This window comes from Apostichopus japonicus, chromosome 14 (genome assembly GCF_037975245.1).
Source record: "Apostichopus japonicus isolate 1M-3 chromosome 14, ASM3797524v1, whole genome shotgun sequence".
Classification (NCBI taxonomy): Eukaryota; Metazoa; Echinodermata; class Holothuroidea; order Aspidochirotida; family Stichopodidae; genus Apostichopus; species Apostichopus japonicus.
The window spans coordinates 18,898,359-18,921,002 of NC_092574.1; the positions used below are offsets into that span (position 1 = coordinate 18,898,359).

Consider the following 22,644-nt stretch of genomic DNA (forward strand, 5'->3'; position numbering starts at 1 on the left):
TTTGATGTGAATGTTTAATATATTAACAGTTGTGAACTGACCAAAGAATTGAAGAGTCTGGGCTTTTCTTAAAAGAAGTTTAAGAAATTGACATTTATCTGAAGGAATTTTATGATTTCCTCTACAGTTACTTTCAATTGCATCCTCCTTTGGCCCCCCCCCCTTCCCCCTCCACTCTTAACCACAAGAAAAAAGAACAAGGTGAGCAATTATTCAGATTAAATCTGCTTTGTTGAAATGACTGGATTACAAAGAATTTTTTTTTGTAAACTAACAGAAGATGGTTTACATTCCACATAACACAGTATAACATAATATAACATAATAGCAGTGAAAGGAGTATCATCACAAGCTGTAGGGAGAAATGTTAATATCGTAAAAGTATACACAGGACTTCAACAATTTCAAACCTTATTGTTCATGACAAATTGGTAAATAATGTCGACAAAGAAGCACAATTACTTACAGATGTAAATATAAGGTTGAAAAATGTAATTCATTTAAAGATGATACTTGGACTTTTTGTTTCTCTTGGTGGGAAAGGGCTGCACCTTGCTTTTAGGACCTGGAATTAACTCACGGAGACAAACATACTTTACGACAGAAAATGTGGAAAGATGGTTAACTTCTTCCCTGAAGGTTTCCTATTTCTCTGAAAAGTGGTCCCAGTTTCATTAGTTTTTTTGGTGGAACCAGGACCCACTTGAGTGTAACCATGGGCCATTTTTTTTTATTTTCTATTCTATCATGTCTACACATTCCTTTTGAGCTACTGAACTAGCAACTAGGTGGCAAGCACTCATCTGAAAATTTATTTTATGCTGTCAAAACAAAAAGAAAGGAAAAATGTTCCTGATACTGACATTTCTGCTCAGTGGTCTGAGGGGCCACTTGGTCCCTTCCTCAACCCCCTCCCCACCGCTACTAATTTTACCCTTGGAGTTTTGATTTTATTTCAAGGCAGAGCAATAATTACTATACTGTTTCATGATATTCACTGGATATGTGTGTTTCAAGCAATACACAGAACACAATTGAAATGTGGGGAACATGCTGATGAAATTTCTTGTAGAAAAAAAGTCATTTCTGCAAAACTGCTGATGATAACTCTAACTAAAGTCGTAAATACAAAGTTTGAAAACAGACGCATTGAATGGTCTTGCTTGATATGTTCTGAGTAAGCTTAATGCATATACATTCTGAGTAATGCATATGCATATTGGATGAGTCCGATAAAGACATCGATGAGGGAATTGGAAGAAGGAAATTGTATCATTAAAAATAGCATTACTGACAAACATTCTGATAAAAGGGTCAGATCAGGGAACAGGGGCCTGCAAGACCTTTGTTAAAAAGAAGGTACCATACAGTGGATAAATGTATAGAATAATTCATGTGTGGTCTTTCCTTATTCTACCAATGTTTCCTTATACGCTGCTACTTTCAGGAGTAATTTTGTTACCTACCAATTAATATTAATAATTATTACTGGTCTCCAGGGCCTCTCTTCCGAGAAACCCTGGATCGATCATTGGATCTTACGCAAATTATATCATAAACACTTCTGTACATTCCTAATCTAATGCTTGTCCCTTATTGACATAACTGGTTGAAAATAAAATGTAATGTGACACATTCTTCCCCCTACTAAACAAGCATAAGCACACACACACACTCATGCATACAAACTGACTGAAATAATAATTATGTCAAAAAAAAGTATTAAACTTAATAGTACCATTATAGGAAACAAAACTTCTGTAAGCAATATCTAAAAGTAGCAATTACCATGACAATAATAAATTTAGCCCTGAATTATTCAATTTAGCCACAAAATTTGCATAACACTCTTCAGCATTTCATTGTTTCTTGAACACTTATTTACATGGTATACGTTTTTGACAAATTTTTGTAACGTTTTTTTCTCACAAGGTTTTATGAGTAAGCAAATCTTCACTGAATCTTGGATGCCTCAGTTTATAGTCATATTAACTGAATGCAATCACAACAAGCTCCTACCCTGTACTTCATACTTGGGTAGGGAGAGGATGCATATATTTTAGATTAGATTAGTTTTAGTATTTCCCAAGAGTTAGGAAGCTGACAGAAGTTTCTTTGAGACCATATATGCTTGAGATGACCCTGGATTAAAACATGTTTATATCAAACCGTCTCTTTCCAATAAGTGTCAGACAATTAGGATGTACCCACCCATTTCCTGCTCCCCACCCATTCCTGGACCACCACTTAAAGCCCATCCAATGGACGAGAGTGCACCTAAGCATCTGACAAGTTGCTCAAACACTGTGGGCGTTGAAAGGCAGCCCATCCATTATCACCTGCAGCGCAGCTATGGTGAACAATGTTGTTTCAAAAACCGATTGAAAATATGCAACCACCAATCCCAGTTTTCAATTCACAAAGCAGAAGTACCACATCCACTTAAGCTTCTGAAGCGCAACAACACTGCAAAGCAGCAGGTTTGATCATGTCAAGAGATCCAGGGAAGCTTTTGAACTGTATGCAACCTAATGGTTGTGGGTCAGACACTCTGACCCAACACAATGCAGCCCTCACCTTACACCTCAAGATCAGATCTAGATGTAAAGTGGTGGAAACAGTTAGTGGTCTTCACAATACTGTTGGATACACTGAAGGTTATAGTGTGGTAGTAGTTATTAGGAGATAAATGAGAATGAGTGATTCACATCCCATTACAAAGTATAAAGGGACATTGTCTGGTCTATAATTCTTACTTCTTTTGGAACATCAAAAAGTATTTAGAATGCAAAATGTTTATGATTAAAATCAGACGATAGACTGGCAAATTATCGATAGTTTCGATAGAAGAACAAGACCAGTGACTACCACAGGATTCAAACCGGTGATCTTAGGAGAGTATTAATTACTCCTGCTCTCCACCCTACGTAGTTATCTTGCCCTACAACTATAATGTGATCTAAAACTAAACTGACACCACTGTTCCCTACTAAATTAATGCGTATTAGATGATGAATAAAAAGCTTGATTAACACATGAATTCACTCTTCTGATTAAATACAGGGAAACCGTTTTAGTAATACGTAAGAGAAATCATTGCTTGTCAATTTCAAAAAAGATAGAAAATTATGCCCTAATAGGTCATTCCTTAATAGATGTTCAGAGTCGCAAAATTGTCTTCGGGACCATAAGCCATTCTCTGCACAGTGGAAATGATAATCGATAAATCAATCAATCAATCAATCAAAGAGTTATGTGGAAATAATGCTGATCATGAAACCAATTGCTCAACCCAAGAATGATACAAACCCTCTCCACTAGCTCAAGAATCAATGATATGATTTTGCAGTTGAGCTATTTCATCCAAACTGTATCCACACTTAGAAGGTGAGGGACCTTTGTAAGGTTAATCAAGGCCCATATCTGTGGGCCCAGATGGTGGTGGATCATCCTGTGGTGGATCCTGTGATGGATCTGTATCAGGAGGAGGGCCACCTGCTGGACCTGGACCAAAACTGCTCTGAAGTTTCTCCATCACCTTCTTAATTTTAGGATTGTCCTGATATTTCAAGATGTTACTCCGGTTAGAGCTGATGTCAGCAAAGGCCATCTGAACTTCTGGATCCTGAGAAACAAGACAAGGATAAGCTTTTGTAAACCAGAGTATGTAAACTGGGGGTCTCGACCCTATTTAGGGTCACCAACATGTTTAGAGGGTCGCCACAAATTTGGGACAAAAAAAAAAACATGGCCCATATCTGTAGAAAATCTTGAACATAAATTACTTTTGTCAGACGTTGTAAAATATAACGCCATTTTGCAACTAAGCACCCAATAATCATATAAAAGCGTTTCAAATGTGAAGGAGACACATCCCATCCCCCCCCCCATCCCAATTGGGCCCCCTTTCCCAGGCCACAACATTTGATACTGGAGGGTCGCTAAGATGATCAAGGTGAATGTTGGGGTCACCAAGCAAAGAATACGTTTGCAATACCAGGACTTTGTAGGTATACCTCAAGCCACTCAGTATTTACACATAAATGGATGCTCAGCAATCAAATTATTAAGAGATATATATGTGATATGATCATTTAGATGCAACTCAATAGAAATATATCACAAGGAATAAATTCCTATTTCAAATTTTCTCTAGCAGTTTCGAAGGTTCTGACTTTTGTGCCTTCCTTGTTCTTAGGACTAGTATATAGTAAATGGACCATTTAAAGTCTACTTAAGACACATCTTTTCACTTGTTCTTTTGTAAATTAATTTGCTTTCTTTGTAAAGCGGATTGAGCAGTGACTTTTGTCTACTGATTTGGCGCAATATAAGTCTCATTTATTATTATTATTATTATTTCGCACACAGTGTTTTGCGATTGGAATACTGGATAAATAATTCCCTGCATCATAATGGAAAGTGAATTGGAAATGTCTCTGTTTTTTTTTCTTTGCAATATGCATAATTATTTTAAAATAAAATTGCATATAAAAGAAAAAACAATGAACATAATGATGATTCTTTGAATCTTAAGTTCATTTTCATCTAAGAGAACATTTAAATTGTAACGTATAATGCACGAGTTTCGGTAGGCAAAAAAATTGTCAAACAGTCATATCTTCTTACTAGGGAACAAGATTTTGGGATTTTCAGCAATAAATAAGGATAAGTTTCATACATGTTCCTGTCACATTATGGGCCTGGAATATTCTTTGAGAAATCGGCATAATTCTTTAATTCACCATTACTACAGAAAGGACTTGGTATGATGTAACTCACTTAATCAATTTCTTCACATAAATCATCTCAAGAATAGAAATTTGATGTTAACTTTGTTTGTACCAATGTTTCAGCTATTACTGTAAGTGACATAGTAACATTAAAGACAACTCTTTAAGATTGGAAAACAGAAGATATTTTAAGTGTTCCTACAATACTTACCTGATCTCATCATATCCTTCAAATTTTTGTTCAATCAAACCAAACTTGGTTAAAACAATATTCATGTAGAGATTCCAACAACTGTCCCAATTTCCTAATGCTAGTACCACTCTATACTGCCCTCTCATACCATGCTTCAAAGCACTTGCACTAACAGTATGAACAGTTCTGGACCTTGATCTTACAGAAACAGGATATTCATACGGCTCATACTGTCATATGACAAGTCTTTTGAAGCATGCCATGAAAGTACAAGTATACAAAATACTGGATGAAAGTAAATAAATCTTAACTCACTTGGAATGCTTCTAGGAGCTCTGGGTCTGACATGAGGCTCCCCAAATCAATGCCTCCTGGAGCTCCACCTCCAGCACCAGGGAATCCCCCAGCACCTCCTGGACCACCAGGGAATCCCCCAGAACCTCCTGGACCACCAGGGAACCCTCCAGCACCACCTGGAAATCCACCAGCACCACCAGGAAATCCTCCGGCACCACCAGGGAATCCTCCAGCACCACCTGGAAATCCTCCTGGAAAACCACCAGGGAACCCTCCTGGAAATCCACCTGGGAAACTTTGAGATGAACCAGACTTCTTGGCTTCCTCCTGAAGAGAAATTGGTTAAAGTCGGTTTAAGATATTACTCACCATGAAATTGCTAATTATGTTCTTATTTACCAAAGAGTAACAAGTTGTCATCGTCGTCATCATATGTGAAACAACACTCAAAATATTTCCTGCTTTGAAATGCACTGGGATGAGGAGAGTGGGGGTGGGAAGAGAACTTCATGATATGGAAACTTAACACATGTCTATTTCCTTCCCATTTTCTTATTTCAAACTTAGCACATTTTAACTTTCATAGCCAAAACTCAGTCCCAGTACCCATTGCCAAAAGATTTCTCATAAAATTCATAGAGATGAGAAACACCCACTCCATAACGAGCTGAAGTCACTTCTTCAACAGACTAATTATAATTTGAGAAATAGGACAATCACGCCAACATTTCGATCTGTACGTTTTAAAAATTCTTTCATTTACCTGTATAGGGCTGCCATATTTATTCAGGTTGTTGTTCCACAAAACTTACTTTAATTCATTTATTAACTGATTTATTATTTGTACATACAGTACATGCTATTTTAAGCTTTATAACTCTTTAAACTGTTTTTCATATCCTATTTATAAATATGTACTTTCATGTAGTTATACTGGATTTTTAGTAAACTTGAAACTTGAATGTGATTCTGCCCTTCATTGTTCCTTTACAATGCATTCATGGTAAAGCATTAAGATAGGAAACTGATATAACATTGAAGTCTGCAATCACCACAGACATAATATGATATATAATATATGATATGATATATGATATATGATAATATATGATATATAACATGAACATCATTTGTGAAATAGAACAGTCGAGTACTCTAAGTGTTTGCACTACACTCCTGAAAAGTTTCATGTAACGAGTTGAAGGTATAAGCCAAGGAAATACAATGTATTTGATGATTTTGCACTTCTAAAGACAACTCACACATAGCTGTTCACCACAATAGACCAAAGTGGCTACATTGAATTATCAAAATAACTGGTCCATGTAAATTGTTGTATTCATGTCCTCTAAAGGCATTCTTCTACTATTTCCTTATATCTGTGTACCTGTCATACACTGTAAAATCTTTCTCTTTGCAGAGATCTCAGACTAGGTGGAATTGTAAACACCTACCCTTGCTTTTTCCTGAGCTTCCCTTGCTTTGCGAATCCTTTCTTTCTTTTCCTTCAGTTCTTTCTCTTCCCTTTTACGTTCATACTTTCTTCTGTGCTCAGCAATTCTCTTGGCCTAAAAAGATAAAAAGGAAATTATTTATCAATTTCATAACAATAAAATATTCTCCTTTTAGCCACTGTTAATAGCATAGAATAACAAGAATGTAATAAGGAAACAATGTCCATGTCATAAAAAAATGGGTATACACAGCACAACATCACACAGCTAGTGAACTTTTTAATACATCTATGCACCCTGAATGATGTTGCAACAACTACACTGAATGGGGATTCCCAGAGTGCTATACTACCTCACAACCATCAAAAACAAGAGGTCAAAGGTCAATACTGCCATTTTGAATAGCCAATACTGCATGCAACGGAGTGGTAAGGATAATGTAGTAGCACACAGTACACAGTACAGTTCTGCACATTGTGTCACAATGGAGCAAACAGCATCATACATAATTAGGGATGACTAGCTTAGTGAATACAACTCCAATTCATGTTAACAGTGCTGGGAAGATAAGGCTTGTGAAATACTAGCACACAGACAAAGACCTTTCTTTATAATACAAAAAAAAAGGAAGGAAAAAAGGACTACACTCAGAAAGATGAAGGTGCATTGCATAAGAGCCGTTATCTGTGTGATGCTCACACAGACAATTTCTACTGGTAAGTATTACATTCAGTTCTTTTTTTACCACCAATTATTTTTATAAAGGAATCAAATTGAATTCATAGTTAAGGTTCTGTGTTAAGATTTTTTTTCTATTCGGACAAATAACTTGAAAACTACAGTACTGTAGGAAGTGCTTCTCTCTATGTTAGTAATGTTTATAGCAAAATTTGGACAATTTGTTCAACAAGATATAAATAATGCTTTCCTACTATTAAATGAATAATGTTCACTATACAGTGCAAGGTTCAAACACAGGAAATGAATAAGTTTTCATGGGATGTACGGTATAGACATACTGCAGTGTAAAATCAGGCCTACATGTTAAAACAAGACTAATTCCGGTCGTATACTTTAATGCATCCTATGGTGTGATGCTGTATGATCTCTCTGCATATAAACCCTATGTACACATTGATGCGTAATTTCCAAGCAGAAAAAACACAGAGCTCATTGACAAAAAGAATAAAGTAATAAAAGAAGAAGACGACAAAGAAAACAGACCTCACAAAAGGGAAGTCTTAACTGAACAATGAGATGTATCTTGACATAAGAGTGATCAAACAACTGGGCTTAAATTAGTAGATCTATCCTTTTCAACCATTGCTGGGGGTACATTCTAAGCATCCCAAATATATTCAATGGATTCTGAAAGCATGTATATAACAGAATGTCTTGTTGTCATGCCACGAAAGTGTCCATTAGCTATAGGTTGCATCCAAAAAAAAACGTTTGTACTGAAAGGCAGGTTTTTTCCAGTTGGTTAGCTAAGTGATCAGTCCCATATTTCGCACCTTTAGTTGAGCTGCCTATTCGTCTATTATGCGACTCATCACACAGCTAGTAGCCAAATCAGTATCAGATCAAGGCAGACATGGCAAGGTGTGAACAAATCAACTCTTCCACACTCACCAGTCTGTTTGCAGGATAGATAAAATTTCAGTAAGTTGAGGTCAAGAGAGCTCAAAAATGCAACCTATGGTTACTGGACTAATTCTCGTCATGGTAATTTGCTGTTTATTTCCCTCCATATTACAGTGACAGGAGCTAATGAAGACGGCACTAGATCTCGAAGCCACATAGATGAGATACTGCGGTTACAGGAGGAAGAGTCGGGCCCGTACAAGCAGCTTCTACCCGAATTCACACGGCAACTCAAAAAGATCTACCACGACGATATCAAGCCGTTGGAAGATGTTTACAAATTCAATAACTTTAAAGATACAGGATACTCGGCAATATCAAGTGAGAAACTGTGACATATGTTGGCTGATAAAAAATTATCTTATGATATTATTCTATTTGTATCCTGTAAAAGTTCTCTATCTTAATCTTAGAAGGCTGAATCAAGACAGTAGGTCTAACATGTATATTAGATGGATGCTAGAATAATCTGTCTTTAGTGCAATCCAGTAGTAAAGTGCTACATCCAACAGTGTATACAGTATATACAATATGAAATATAAGATGAGATATAGATGGCTGAGTCATTGCAAGGAGGGGTATAAGAAGTTATTAAGTTGAAAATCTTTCTGCTTATAGATGTACACTATTAATAGCTTCTGTTGCTATGAAGCTGGTCTATAAAATTATTACACAATACACGTCAGGGAATTATTTCAAATTTCAAATTTTGTGTTGCATTTACTTAGGCTCTGAAATTTGTTCTTTTATTGAATACTACATTTCCTACGTAGAAAAACTGCTGTACATCTTTACATTTGTATAGCAACTTGACCATTTGCAATGTGGTACTAGATAAAATTATTCCATGCATGTGTGTTTATATGCTGTCCTGGTACTCAGAATCTCTTTGGTGACTTGGCAGAGGTACTTGTGTGACTAATGTGAAATACATTTGCCACAAGAACTCAAAGTCCCAATACTACTGGAAAATATCATGTTGATACACACCATGGTAATTACACCTTTCAGTGTAAGTGTAAGTGCTGCATAAAATTGATATGAAATAAATTTACTTCAGGGTTTGCTGGCTGGTGTGACATTTAATGTAAAGGTACATGCAACAGGAACTCAAATTTAACAATACAACAATAGGAGCCCGTAGTGATTATCGTTGTCATGAGAATCAAAGTATGTTGATCATGTGAAAGCACTCACAAGCATTGCTCAGACACACCCTGCATGAACTTACAGATCACAGGTACTAAGAGATTGACTAGTTCCATGATTCCAGTTGTGCAGTTTAGCCAAACGTCAAACATGAGTTAAGTCGCTTCGAACAAGTAGTTTGACTTGAAAATATGTTTCAAAGACCTCTACTTCAATAACTACTATTATGAATGAAATGTATATCCTGCTTGTGATCAACTCATAGTACCCCTAATGATCACTTGTCAATTTACGCGGAACTATTGATTTTAGGCGTGGCAAGAGAGCTGCATTGTTAATTAACCTTTCCTTAATTAGCTCAAGTAATTGCAACAAGAATGACTCACCAACTTTTCTATCTCTATGTAACACAATCATTTGAATTGGCTCACTGAATATTATGCCAGTGAAAAATACCTCAAGTACACAGTATTAGTAAAAGTTTTCACACTTTCTCACACTGTTTTTTTTTTGTCTTGTGCCATTTTTATCCCTTAGATGCCGAATTGGATTCCAAACCTCTGATTCTTCTCCTGGGTCCGTGGAGTGGAGGTAAAACCAGCATTATCAATTACTTTGTGGGAGCAGACAAATCTCAGCAATTGCTAACAGGTATACGTATGTTACAACCCCTTTAAACTACTGAATATTTAAATTTGACTCTCTACAATGTTGACATATACTTGTTGTTGCTGTTGTTGTTGTTATAACTGAGGAGCAGCGGTTCCTAGCCCTGCATAACCGGCTGTTAATCACATCATGCAACACTGAACTTCTGCAGTGACGGTGGTTTCTTATATTTCTATATATTCATTGGTGATCTTAGATACACTGTTCTTACATGATACTATCAGGCAACCTGTGGGTCTTCTTCTGATTGAATTACAGTAGGTGCGGGTATGTGTCTATTAGGTGTAGTCTCCCAATCCACCCTAACTACCGTGGCATACTCAAGATTGTTTCACTACTGTTAGTATTTTACTACATTTATTACATGCACAGTAGTTACATCCTACCTGACGGTTAGATGTTTTGACTCTTTAACTGTATGTGAGTAATGGAGAAAGCATTTTTATTTTCCAAATTCTTTTTGATGGAAAAATGGCATTCCTTAAGGGGGGGGGGTGTCCAGGTAGGGGAGTGGAATGTCATTTTGTATGGGGAGGGTGAGAGGAACAATAGGGAAAGTCATGATTGATGATACTTCACAGATGTAATATGAACAGTTTTCTTTACACATGTATGTATCTTAATTAATTTCTCCCTGAAGGTGCTGAACCTGTCACGTCAGAGTTTACAGTTCTGATGTACGGTGAAGAATACCGTAAGGTCGAGGGACTCGTCCTTGCCACGGACAGCCATAAACCCTTCGCCAGTTTAGAAAAATATGGCAAAGGCTTCATGGAGCACTTCACTGGCATCCAGTTCCCGTCCAAAATTCTTGAAAAACTGACGTTTATAGACACACCGGGAATTATAGAGAACCGGAAACAGCAAGAGAGGGGCTACCCCTTCAACGAGGTCTGTGATTGGTTCATCCAAAGAGCTGATCTCATACTCGTGGTATTCGATCCGACGAAACTTGACATCGGTACCGAGCTGGAAAGCATCTTTGACAGATTAAAGGGCCACGAGTCTCAGATAAGAATCATCTTCAACAAGGCAGATAACATCAGACCACAACAGCTGATGCGAGTCTATGGGGCTCTCTTCTGGAGTCTTGCACCCCTCATACAGGTCACTGAGCCACCAAAGGTCTATGTGGGGTCTTTCTGGGATAAACAGTTTAAACCAGGAACATACGAAGAACTATTCTTGGAGGAAGAAAAAGCACTTCTGACCGATATCAATAACGTGATCAAAAACAGTATGGAGCACAAAGTTGCGGCTATGAGAAAGAGGGCCATCTCTGGTCGCATACATGCCTTGCTCCTGGACCGGTATTTAAGGGCCTGGAATGACAACAAGCCTAGTAGACTATTTGGAGGAGAAAAAGAAGTTTGGAAAGAGATCCTACTGCATCCTGAAAATTACGACGTGATACAATCCGTTCGGTCTCATCCAAACGTTAGCGGGTACGACATTCCAGATGCGACTGTTTACCAAAAGTTTTTTGAAATTCACGATATAAATTCTTTCGCGCCCTTGACCAGTCAATGTTCATTCTTACGAGGATGTTTATTAGATAAGATGGAAGATGCCATTTTTGACAAGTTACCCAGATTGTTATCTTCCATCAAGCAGAAGCCGGATCAAATTTGTGCTGCAAGTGGGATATGTTCGGATACCACAGGACACAACAAGTGGTCCAAACCTTAATACTGGCTGAAATTTAGGGCTTAGAAATACTTTAGTTCATAACTATAATAACTTGTCAACTTAATTATAATTAACTTAACTTAATTATAGTTAAGTTAACTCATTTATAGTTAATTAAGTTAAGTTTAAAGCTGCAATATAGTTACAGTCAACTTATTATAGTTTTAAATTAACTTAATTATAGTTAACTTGTTAAAACATTATTTAAAGGATGACCTTAGGCATAAAATTAATCTTAATATGTTGTAGGCTACCAAAAAAGAAAAACAGGAAAAGAAAACAGGAAAACACTATAACCAGTTCATTCGGGTTGTTCTCCTAGATACTACTTTTACCTTTCCGAGATATGTTCCTTTAAACATCTTAGGCTCATCTATTGAAGTGGATGAACTTCTTAGTTTAATACACAGACCACTATATCAGTTCCTCATAAGAAACATAAAAGTCATTAGAAAGAAACATGTTAGCAAATGTGTCACAATTCTGTCAGAAACAAATGATTTTGAACGTTAACCCAGGGTATAGTCGGGACACTTTCTGGTTGATTTTCTAAAATTTACCAAACCAAGAGATTGATAATTAACATTTACACCTGCGCAATTCTGCCTAACGTCATCCTTTAATTTATTATCAATTAAATGAAACAACAATACTCTCTGAAAATGAAAAGAACAATGTCAATTAACATTTTACTTCAAATGAAACACTTTAGCACGGACTATGACTAGACATCTTCGACCAGATTTGAGAGAAAACATTCTAAAAATTCATATGTAAATGCATAGAACAATGAGGGAATCTTACATAATTTGCACTTGTACTACTTAGCAATGGATATCTTTAGCAATGAAAAGAAGGTAGTTGATTCAAGACTGATATTACTGGAAAATGACACTGATTATTTAGCCGACTTTGCAAGGCAATGAATAAGTTTGATAATTCAAAGGAAATTAAGTTTCAAAATTTTAAACAACTGGAATGGAAAGTAACTGTACCACAAAAAAAAAACCTATTAATGTAAAGGGATGAGCAAACATCACAGATAAACAAAAAATTGAATGCAGATTTATCTAAGTAAAATAATTGAGGCTTGATCCTCTAAAGTTGGTGAGCTGTAAGATAACAACTGCTGTCGGGTTTACAGACAAGTTAATGAGACGAGAATACACAGCATAAATGTAACCTAGTTGCAATATTAATTATGTATTTGTATCATATAAATAATAGCAGAAAGCTCTTTCAACATGCAGTTGTCTTGATTAATTTTTATGTTTAAAGCTTTTTTTGTTTTCCACCAACTACAAGAGAACATGATAGATTATGTTTTGTTCATTGCTTTTATTTTTTAGAAAGTCTTACATTTCCCCTTGATGCTACTCTCACCGATGAGACTAACAACTTAGCAAATATTTAGGTTTCATCATTTCCAAAAGAGTGAAAATGTAACAAACAAGACGAATGGGATGGGTTTAAAATCTTTCATAATCTTTTTAGCAAGATAGTTAATCATTTGATTGTAGATTCGAACTAATACAAACATCTACAACTTCACCTTTCAAGATTAATTGATGCTGCTTTTGTAAAGGGTGGTGGGTCACAAGATGCACCCAACTGGTGGTGCTTCACTCTTCCAGTAAAATACAGCATCTATTACCCACACTCCAATAATGTGTGAACAAGATATCATATTCCATCTCCAAATATTTCAGACATCTTCTGTTCCTATGTAGTAATTTTCAAGGTCAAAAATCAATGTTACACAAAGAGGGAAAACATAAATGGTAGCACACAAATTCCTTACTACCTTCTCCTATATATTTCTGTCAAATTTAATGTGCGATTTAGTTCATACCTGGTATGGTGATGTGACTACATAGTAAGTACATATTCTTTGCAAGAACAATTTTTACCTCATTAATATTTGTGAGCGAGTGGGGTCTGAAAACCTTTTAAACATGATTACTCCAAAATTAAAGCTACAATTAATTCTGCAAATTCTCCAATGCCAATTTTCTTTTGATGAACATAGTTTGGTCAAATTCAGTTCAGTTTTGTGAAGGGGCTCTATAGGACTTCAACAAAACATAGTCATCCAGGAAATGAAATCTGCTTCAGAGAGTACTTGCTTTAAATGTGAGTTTAAATATGAAGAGTTTAAATTTGCAATCAAACTGCTATTATTAGTTTTCACCCTCAGAGCTGAAAGGGGTGAACATGTTTTCTCAAAAAGTGTATTAATTGGCTCAATGGGTCAACGGGTTATCTCAAATGGTCTCAAAATTGGCCATTTTCTCTATGATGTATACTAGATGACTTTTGCTGTGGCAGTAAGTGGTGAAAAAAATATTTCACAGTGTATAAACAATGTCATGTAGAGCTTTCATTCATTAATAACAATTATTGCAGGGATGGTTGCAAGGTGGCAGAGCTAATTTGGTCTCTCAATATTGGTAAAAGATCATGTTCCATTTATTCATACATGTTATGCATCTATATTTCATAAAGGCAGACTGCTTTTCTGGATATTGAAACATTGTGGAATAAATATTGTGTACTGTAAAATCCTTACCAGTGAATGAAATGGTTGATGCCCAAAAGGAAGTGCTACAAATAAGAGCTGGAAATCTTGATCTTTTCTAGTTTTCACTTAATTCTTGGATAAATTTAACTCACTTGCTCTACATTAGTCAGATAGTTATTTTGAAGTTTGAGCACATTGTATGGCAAGGATTCACAAAGCCAACTGGCTTTCTGGTTATACTGTATCACTAAACAGACTTTGTTAACATTATACCTGATTCCTGGTACCTTTCTTTATACATTGCCACATTAGTCAATAAATAATCCCTCTTTATTTTGGTGTGCACAAAGGTCATGAATATTAACATGTATGGCTTACCACACTATGAATATGTTGGGCATCGGAACCACAAGACGATATCGTTTTCTGGTTAAACATATCACTGGTCTACTTAATAACCAGAAAAGGAAACACATACTGTGAAAGTCATTCCTTAATAAAAAGTTTTAATAATTTTTTGAGACTGATATGTTGTTACTACCTTTCTTTCATTTGGATTTAGCCTGTATAACTGGTGTCAATGGTTGAAATGAAATGAAATGGAATGAAATGGTTGATGCCCAAAAGGAAGTGCTACAAATAAGAGCTGGAAATCTTGATCTTTTCTAGTTTTCACTTAATTCTTGGATAAATTTAACTCACTTGCTCTACATTAGTCAGATAGTTATTTTGAAGTTTGAGCACATTGTATGGCAAGGATTCACAAAGCCAACTGGCTTTCTGGTTATACTGTATCACTAAACAGACTTTGTTAACATTATACCTGATTCCTGGTACCTTTCTTTATACATTGCCACATTAGTCAATAAATAATCCCTCTTTATTTTGGTGTGCACAAAGGTCATGAATATTAACATGTATGGCTTACCACACTATGAATATGTTGGGCATCGGAACCACAAGACGATATCGTTTTCTGGTTAAACATATCACTGGTCTACTTAATAACCAGAAAAGGAAACACATACTGTGAAAGTCATTCCTTAATAAAAAGTTTTAATAATTTTTTGAGACTGATATGTTGTTACTACCTTTCTTTCATTTGGATTTAGCCTGTATAACTGGTGTCAAAACAACTAGCTTTAAGATACAAAGTTGCTACAGCTGTGGGTGGGTCAATTTGGGTGCCAAGTGAATAATTTTTGGTGTGACATGCTAAGGCCTCATCAGAGTTCAAGAAAAATATAAGATTTACCTTACTAATTAATTGTTTTGTTTGGATTATTATCCAAAGTTATGCTTACCATAGCGCTTTGAAAAGTTATTTTGAATGCTTTCTTTGCCTACCAACATGCCAGAGTGACAGGTGGTGATGAGGGGGGAGGGGGGGGTGAAGGGTTCATGTCCACAGGCACCTTTCACATAGCTGCCAATGATGACATGCTAATCAACTTATCAAAAACTTCTAAGCTTTACACAATTGCGGTATTCCCAAAACATAAATTTTGTTGTTATTCTGTAGCTTGATCAAGAGGTGGAAACTTACTATTGGTTCAACTTCCTTGAGCATTTCGTAAGCCGTATCATCGTAGTCTAGCTTGCATGCCATCTGGAGGTCGTGTGCTGCACTCTCCCAATTGCCCAGTAATCTATGGGCTTTACCCCTCCACTTGTAACCCTGAGCAGAGTCAGGGTTGAGTTTTATTGCTCTGTCACAGTCCCTGATGGCAGCATTAGGTTTCTTCTGTTTGATGTAGATACTGTATGAGTAGTAAACAGAAGACAACACAATCTTGTACACATTTGGTGACAACACTCCATTAAGGAAATTCAGTAGAGTAACTAACTTTATATTTCATAAAGGTAATGTGGGGGGTTCATTTACCAGTAAGGACTGAAGGAATACTGGAATAGTACTTGTGTAAGTTCTTGTGAGTTTGTCAGTGCAATAATATAAAACTGTGTGAAATTTCACAAATTTGTTTGCTAACATCAAGGTTGGCAGAAATGTCTACGTAAAACTTGTAACTGTAATAATAATCATAAAAATAAATAGTCAGTCGTTATTTTTACGACGCTTAAGCAACTACAAATGTGGGAGAAACCGGCAAGGGCTTATGTATTACAACTTACACTTCAGGTGGCTTCCAATTCAGCATTTTAACTAAAATTTGGAATCTTTTCAATTTAGAAAGTCACTTCAGATGAGAAAACTATAGATTGCTTTTTGGAGGAAAAACCAACTTGCTATGACCCAGCACAACCAGAAAATTTGGTCTTCCGCTAAAGTGTAGCAAAATAACAAGGAATTACCGATATGTTAACTGCAGAAGATTTGGTGGATAGAACACTAACTTTGGCAAGTAAAACCTCCATTTGGGTGGATCATAGGCCTACAACTATCTCCAAAGTGACAGGAGGTCTACTACAATTTATCATTTTACCCATGAGGGAGTATTTAGTTACAACAAAGTTACTATGCAATCTGAACTTGATCTACACAACCAGCCATCCGACATACTACCTCCAAAGCAGATTTTGGTTGCCCAAACAGAAATTTGGTCACCTCGGATGATCCGCCAACCGTTAGGGCTTTGCCTGTATTAATTTAACTGAATCACTTAGAATTGAGGACCAAATGACATAAATGTTTGTTCGTTGTCTGTAAGGGTCTGAGCTTAATAACAGATGTTTCGTTCACACACCTAGATACCTTACATCGTAATAATCATTTCTCACCTGGCACGCTTTGCATATAATAATGCCGAATGTGGATTTATTTTAATAGCATCTGTGAAAAGTCCCACAGCTTCTTCAAGATTTCCATCGCTCATAGCAACCATCGCTTCTGATCTCTTGGCATTTGCTTGCTCCATCATATCATCTGTTACTTCCATTGTGTCATCTCCCATTGGTTGAGGTTCATCTGTGTCACCCTCAATCACACCATCCATTTGAATTTCTGAGCAGAAAAAAAAAAAAAATCATGATATGCAATGCTAGATTTTTCTATTAACATTATGAATGCATCTAGGCCTGTTTTATATCACCAAAACTAGTGAAATTATTGGCACAAAGTAAAAAAGATCTGGTAAAAAAGAGATAACATGGGTTCCTCAAATGTAATCTTACATCCTATTATCTTTAAACCTTATCATGCCTAATATTGTGTTTTCTGGTGGTACTCTTGTAGGCTTAAGTAATAGAGATTGCTAGTTGTACCTATCATTCAAGTACAGAGATTAGTGTTGCACCTATAATCAACATGCATCCTCTGTATTGGCCGATATCAGTGACATGGGTCTGATATCATTATTGGTAAAATTTGCTCATCAAAAGTTTCTTCAATAGTGTTACGGGATAAATATTGTTTGGCCTTTCAAAACACTAGTAAATAGAGAATATTCTGTTGACAGCAGCAACACTGACAGCAGTCCACTTCCCAACAAAACAACAGTCAAATTGTACTTATAAATTGGATCAAATTAAAAGCAATTATTGATCTTCCCATAAGTTTCACTTTCACAGAACCTTCCTTGCGATTTCCATTGACATGGAATGACCTTTGATCTCTACAGGCACAACAGAATTCGTGAACTCCCTAGGGTGGATGTGCAACGTTTCAAAGTCATACAGGCTTCAGTTTTTTTTTGCTTATTGTGTTGATGAGATTATTCAGACTGTAACATACATATGGACCTAAAATGACCTCTGACCTCATTTCCATAGCATGATCATGCTTTGAACAAGTGTACACACAGACTTACCTAGATCACTCTCCTCACTTTCAGGTTCAGGTTCGGGTTCAGGTTTAGGTTCAGGTTTCTGTTCCTCTTTGCTGGAACCAGCAGTGGTAGAATCTGCCTTTTGGCTAGTATCCTATTAAGAAACAAGAAAATCATTTCATTTCCTTTTAAATGACCATCAAAATGTTTAAGTACAAACTTGAAAGGTGAAAAAAAAATATTATTTTGCTATTTATCAATAATTATTATCTTATGGAAGGGACTCCTGTAAAATTATATAGAGAGACCAAAAGGAACAAAATTTATTAGTAAACAATATAGCCTACACTACAGGTATATTGAAATCAATAATGCACATTTGATGTAAATAACCTACTATCTAGCACACTTGCATATCTACTCTAGAATTCTAACCTTGCAATCCCAAAAGTGACCACTGTTCACAAAATGTCTAAAATTGCAAGCATTGGAATAAATAATATATGAAATATTATTATATGAAAAATCTCTGTACCTTTAGATACTGTTGTAATCACTGGAATGTCATGTGATATTTATGGAGTATATTTAATTTATTGTAAGCTCCTTTAGTTCCCCCCTAACAGCTCTTAAGGTAGTCCCCAGATTTATTGCACACCTGGGAGTGTGTCTACTTGTCTGTTCTCACACTCAGTTACAACCCTTGCAATCCTGGAATCAGTATTATACGTAGAATGAATGTCTACCCTTGAGTATTGTACATAAAATGAATGCTTACCCTTGCAATCCTTGCAATGAGTCGTAAATACTCATTCATTAATGATTAATCCTTCTGTGCTTGTTTGCTATAGTGCTCATAAAACATAACATGCTTAAGCAGATGGTAATTTAAAGAAAAAAACAGGATATGTCAGTTCTTCACTGCCCCCCTTCCGTACCCCACCACCCCCTCCTTATAATACAGATGTCATTGGGGCAATGGTGCAAAAAAGACTGAACTAATTATATATTTGTATCCTCATGGAAATTACCCCCTTTGCTTCTTCATCTTCTGCTGGTGTTTCTTGCTTTTTTAGTGGTGGTGGTGGTGGGAGTTTGGCTCCAATACTGAGAAGAGAGAAAAATCATCATAAATGGGACATCATTTAAAACTTATTAACACTTGTAAATCATTTTGTAGACCCTTGGTTAGTTGATTAAGCCCTTATTTTGAGCGTAATGATGATTACCATTGATTTTGATCAGAGTTTCATAATCAGTTTTCTAATTTAGTGAAAGTACTGTAAATTTAACATGCTTTTCAAACCACACTAGTGTATTCATAGGCCAAAGGCTATAGACACCTACATGCTGGTTTGTTTACGATGCTGGTAATTTTCCTTGCAAGAGACTTGGGGAGGATGTATTTACATGTATCTTATACTTTCTTTTAGATACGACACACGTCCAAGATTAGATTAAAAAAAGGTAATAACAGGACTGAGGATTGTTCATGTTGAAACACCAAAGTTGGTTGTCATCAGTACCAATTTTAAGAATTGTTGGACATAAAGAATGTCTCATTCTGTTATTGTCCATGTACCATAAGTATACTGTATTTGTGTGGATCATGGCTTGACCATATTGTACTCCCTTTTCTTATTTACAGGTAGGTCAATGAAGTGCAACCATTGAATATTCTGTTTTCTTAGCATTTGAAATTTGTTAAACAGTAGTACTGTGTAATGCATAACAGCTGAGCAGAGGATTCAATGTATTGTTTATCAAGAACAAACCACACATTCAATTTCACAAATTTCAACCTAATTAAGTGACTTTGTTTAAGATTTTTGGCATCTGAAAGATGAAAGTTATTCCTTTTCGTGGAATTTGTTATTTAAGGAATTATTTAGTGGTAGTCTATTGGGTATATGAAAAAACTCCACTGAAGCGAGGAAAGTTCAAATTTCTGAGAGTAAAACAGCGATTTGGATGGAAATTTCTTGGTGAAGTTTCAAGTAAGCAATCCTTTGAAGAGTTAAAAAAATGTTACATACTTCCCTAACTCAGTTTTCTTCATGATACAGTACACTGTATATTGTTCAGATATTTCTTATTTGAATGATTTTTTGAATCACAGCCGAACATGAAGTCTGTACACATTGGTGTGTATCATATCAAGGCCAAGCTTAAAGTGAGATCTGATCGATTCTGACCAATGTGCCACTGATGTCAAGTCTTGACGTAAGTTAGTCAGTGTTAGATTCAAATTTTCTGGCAGGACGAGCCAACATTACAAGCACATTATCACAGACACTAAAATTCATCATAGGGCAAGGCTTAGGGCGATTAGGAAAAAATGTTATGACTAAAAGGACTGGATCCCAGTTTTCACTAAAAATTCCTTACAGGTAATTTAGCCTTGCTACCACATATTTAAACTAACAAACATATAACCTTTTTCTTAAATGTAAATTGATACTTGGGCTAAGCTAAGTCCCAAAATGTGTACCATTTAGATCATTTCTTCTTAGAATTTTATTGTTTGATGACTTTTCCACAAAGTTCTACCTCTTGTTTTGAACATCACCTACAATAAGATGTATATGAAAATAAAGAAGGCAGTTTTACAGCAAAGCACAGGCTGGAATTGCTCTCAATGTACACCAGGTCTACTTGGCCATGGCAGCCCCTGTACTGTCAGAACTCTAGCATGTTTCATCAAAAATTTATGAGGACTCGAAAATTGGTGCTTGCAATGGAGGAATGCTCGGTCACAGCAAAAGTGGGTGTGGCAAGCCTTTGGTTGATTTTGACCCAAAAATGACCCAAAAATCTCTTTTATGGATACTACGCAGCGAACACCCATAATTAATATCTAATTTAAACAGACAAATTACTTTTGGGCGACTTATGCATTAACATAGCCTACGTTAGGTTTTTTTTTTAGTCCTTTGTTTCAATGCTAACTCAGGCATAACATATGACAGTAAGGTCTAATGTTAGACTATGGTCCAAAAACTCAGTCTGACCTAGTTTGCGGAAGCTAAAGTGCCCTACTGTGTTGATTTTTTTGGCAGATACTGAGTCATCACCATTCTTTTTGATGCTTGGATGTTGAAGAGGATGAAATAAACTACTGATGCAGTGATGGTCTAAAAATCTGGAGGATTGAAGGTGATTTTGGGTATTTTAAAAAATCTTGGCTGAAACAAGAAGATTCTGGAGCGACAACTGGCAGATGGGAAGGAGAGCACTATGATTAACTTTGGGCTCTTCAAGCTCAATATCTTAATGGTACTGGTAGGAAAAGTTGAATATTTTTGATAACCCAAGCCATCAGCTATAATATGGTGGGTATGTATGTCAGTTGAAAACTTCTATTATCAATCAGCCTTGGAAAGTGACAAGTTGAGTGTGTACAAGTCCATGGGAGCAATTAATTGTGGTGGGGTACCTGTATTCTATTTATGAAATTGAAACTGATGTAGGCTAACTCCACCAAACTTTAAGTTAGGCAAAATTAGGGTGCGTCAGTATAGGCAAAAACAGATAACAAATTTTTGAAGGCGAAAACACTATGAATCATATAAGTTTGCCCTTTCATTGACCTTTTGTCCAGTACAGAACAAGCATCAAGCAGCAAGAATGTTTACAGTGGGGACTTCAGGGACTTATAAGTTATACAAGATAAACAATAGCAGCAGAAATGTCCTTGCGTTCGGGTGTATTATTATGGGTCAGTATTTTTAATGGGTTTTCAATGTTTGTTCCGTGGTATATCCATGTACAGCTCCCTATGTGCTTAATTGTTTAGCCCTAGCTTAGCGTTTGCCTATGGTACTAATAAGTACTATTAGTATAAGTAATTACTTGTTAGGCCTAGGCCACAATATCATGCCTAGGGCCTAGGCTGTAATAGTAGTTTTGCTAATGTTACTAATGTTAGGCCTCACTTTGTCTTTATTTTAGGCTAACGTTAGGCCGAGACTTAAGTTAGTCCTTAGTTACAATTGAAACGTTTGGACTTGCTTTCGGAAAATACAAGACGTTTGACCCATTGTAACATCTCAGTGAAGTGTGGGCTAAAATGGGAAGGCTTTAGGCCTAGGCCATGTGGATTTTAGTTAGACATACAGTAGCTTACAATACATAGGCTAGCCTAGGCCTACTTCGAAGCAGTTGCAATGGCTCAGAAAAGATGTTTACCTCTCCAACCAGTCTTTGTAAAATTTCAACTCTGGTATATGCACAATCGTTGGAGTTTCCTTGCAAAGTTCCACAAAATCTTTCAGTAAAGAAAACTGATCTTTTTCCATCTTGAGGTAACCTCGTTGTCTGCTGTGATAAAAAAAAGCCTAATCGTCTGGTAGACTAAGCGTGCGTTTATCGATAACAACAGCCTAACGTTAGGATATAAGAACTACAGTCAGGTGAAATATCTTTGCTACAGTACGCCACCAGAGTAAGCCTATGTTTTAAAAAGCCCCTAGTACCACAGTACAAGGTAGTTATTTCGTGTAAATATGCCAGTTACATGTAAATGTAGAAAGGTCAGGGCGCCACAGTTCACGTGCTCATCGTCTGCTAG

At 36.3% G+C, this 22,644-nt stretch overlaps 2 protein-coding genes across 2 annotated transcripts; one reads left to right on the forward strand and one right to left on the reverse strand.

Annotated features, from left to right (window-relative positions):
* Window positions 1–209: 209 nt before the first annotated feature.
* On the reverse strand, window positions 210–22,530 carry LOC139980134 (putative protein FAM10A4). Its single transcript, XM_071991564.1, has 8 exons — window positions 22,263–22,530; window positions 19,106–19,181; window positions 18,117–18,228; window positions 17,089–17,311; window positions 15,896–16,109; window positions 6,678–6,791; window positions 5,242–5,550; window positions 210–3,625 (listed from the first exon to the last, which is right to left on the reverse strand). The coding sequence occupies exons 1-8, from the start codon at window positions 22,370–22,372 to the stop codon at window positions 3,407–3,409; spliced, it is 1,377 nt and encodes a 458-aa protein (XP_071847665.1). The 5' UTR covers window positions 22,373–22,530; the 3' UTR covers window positions 210–3,406.
* Window positions 7,086–13,091, forward strand: LOC139980133 (sarcalumenin-like). The gene is made up of 4 exons (XM_071991563.1): window positions 7,086–7,393; window positions 8,436–8,642; window positions 10,008–10,121; window positions 10,780–13,091. Exons 1-4 carry the CDS (start codon window positions 7,333–7,335, stop codon window positions 11,826–11,828), a joined length of 1,431 nt encoding a protein of 476 aa, XP_071847664.1. The 5' UTR covers window positions 7,086–7,332; the 3' UTR covers window positions 11,829–13,091.
* Window positions 22,531–22,644: the final 114 nt, after the last annotated feature.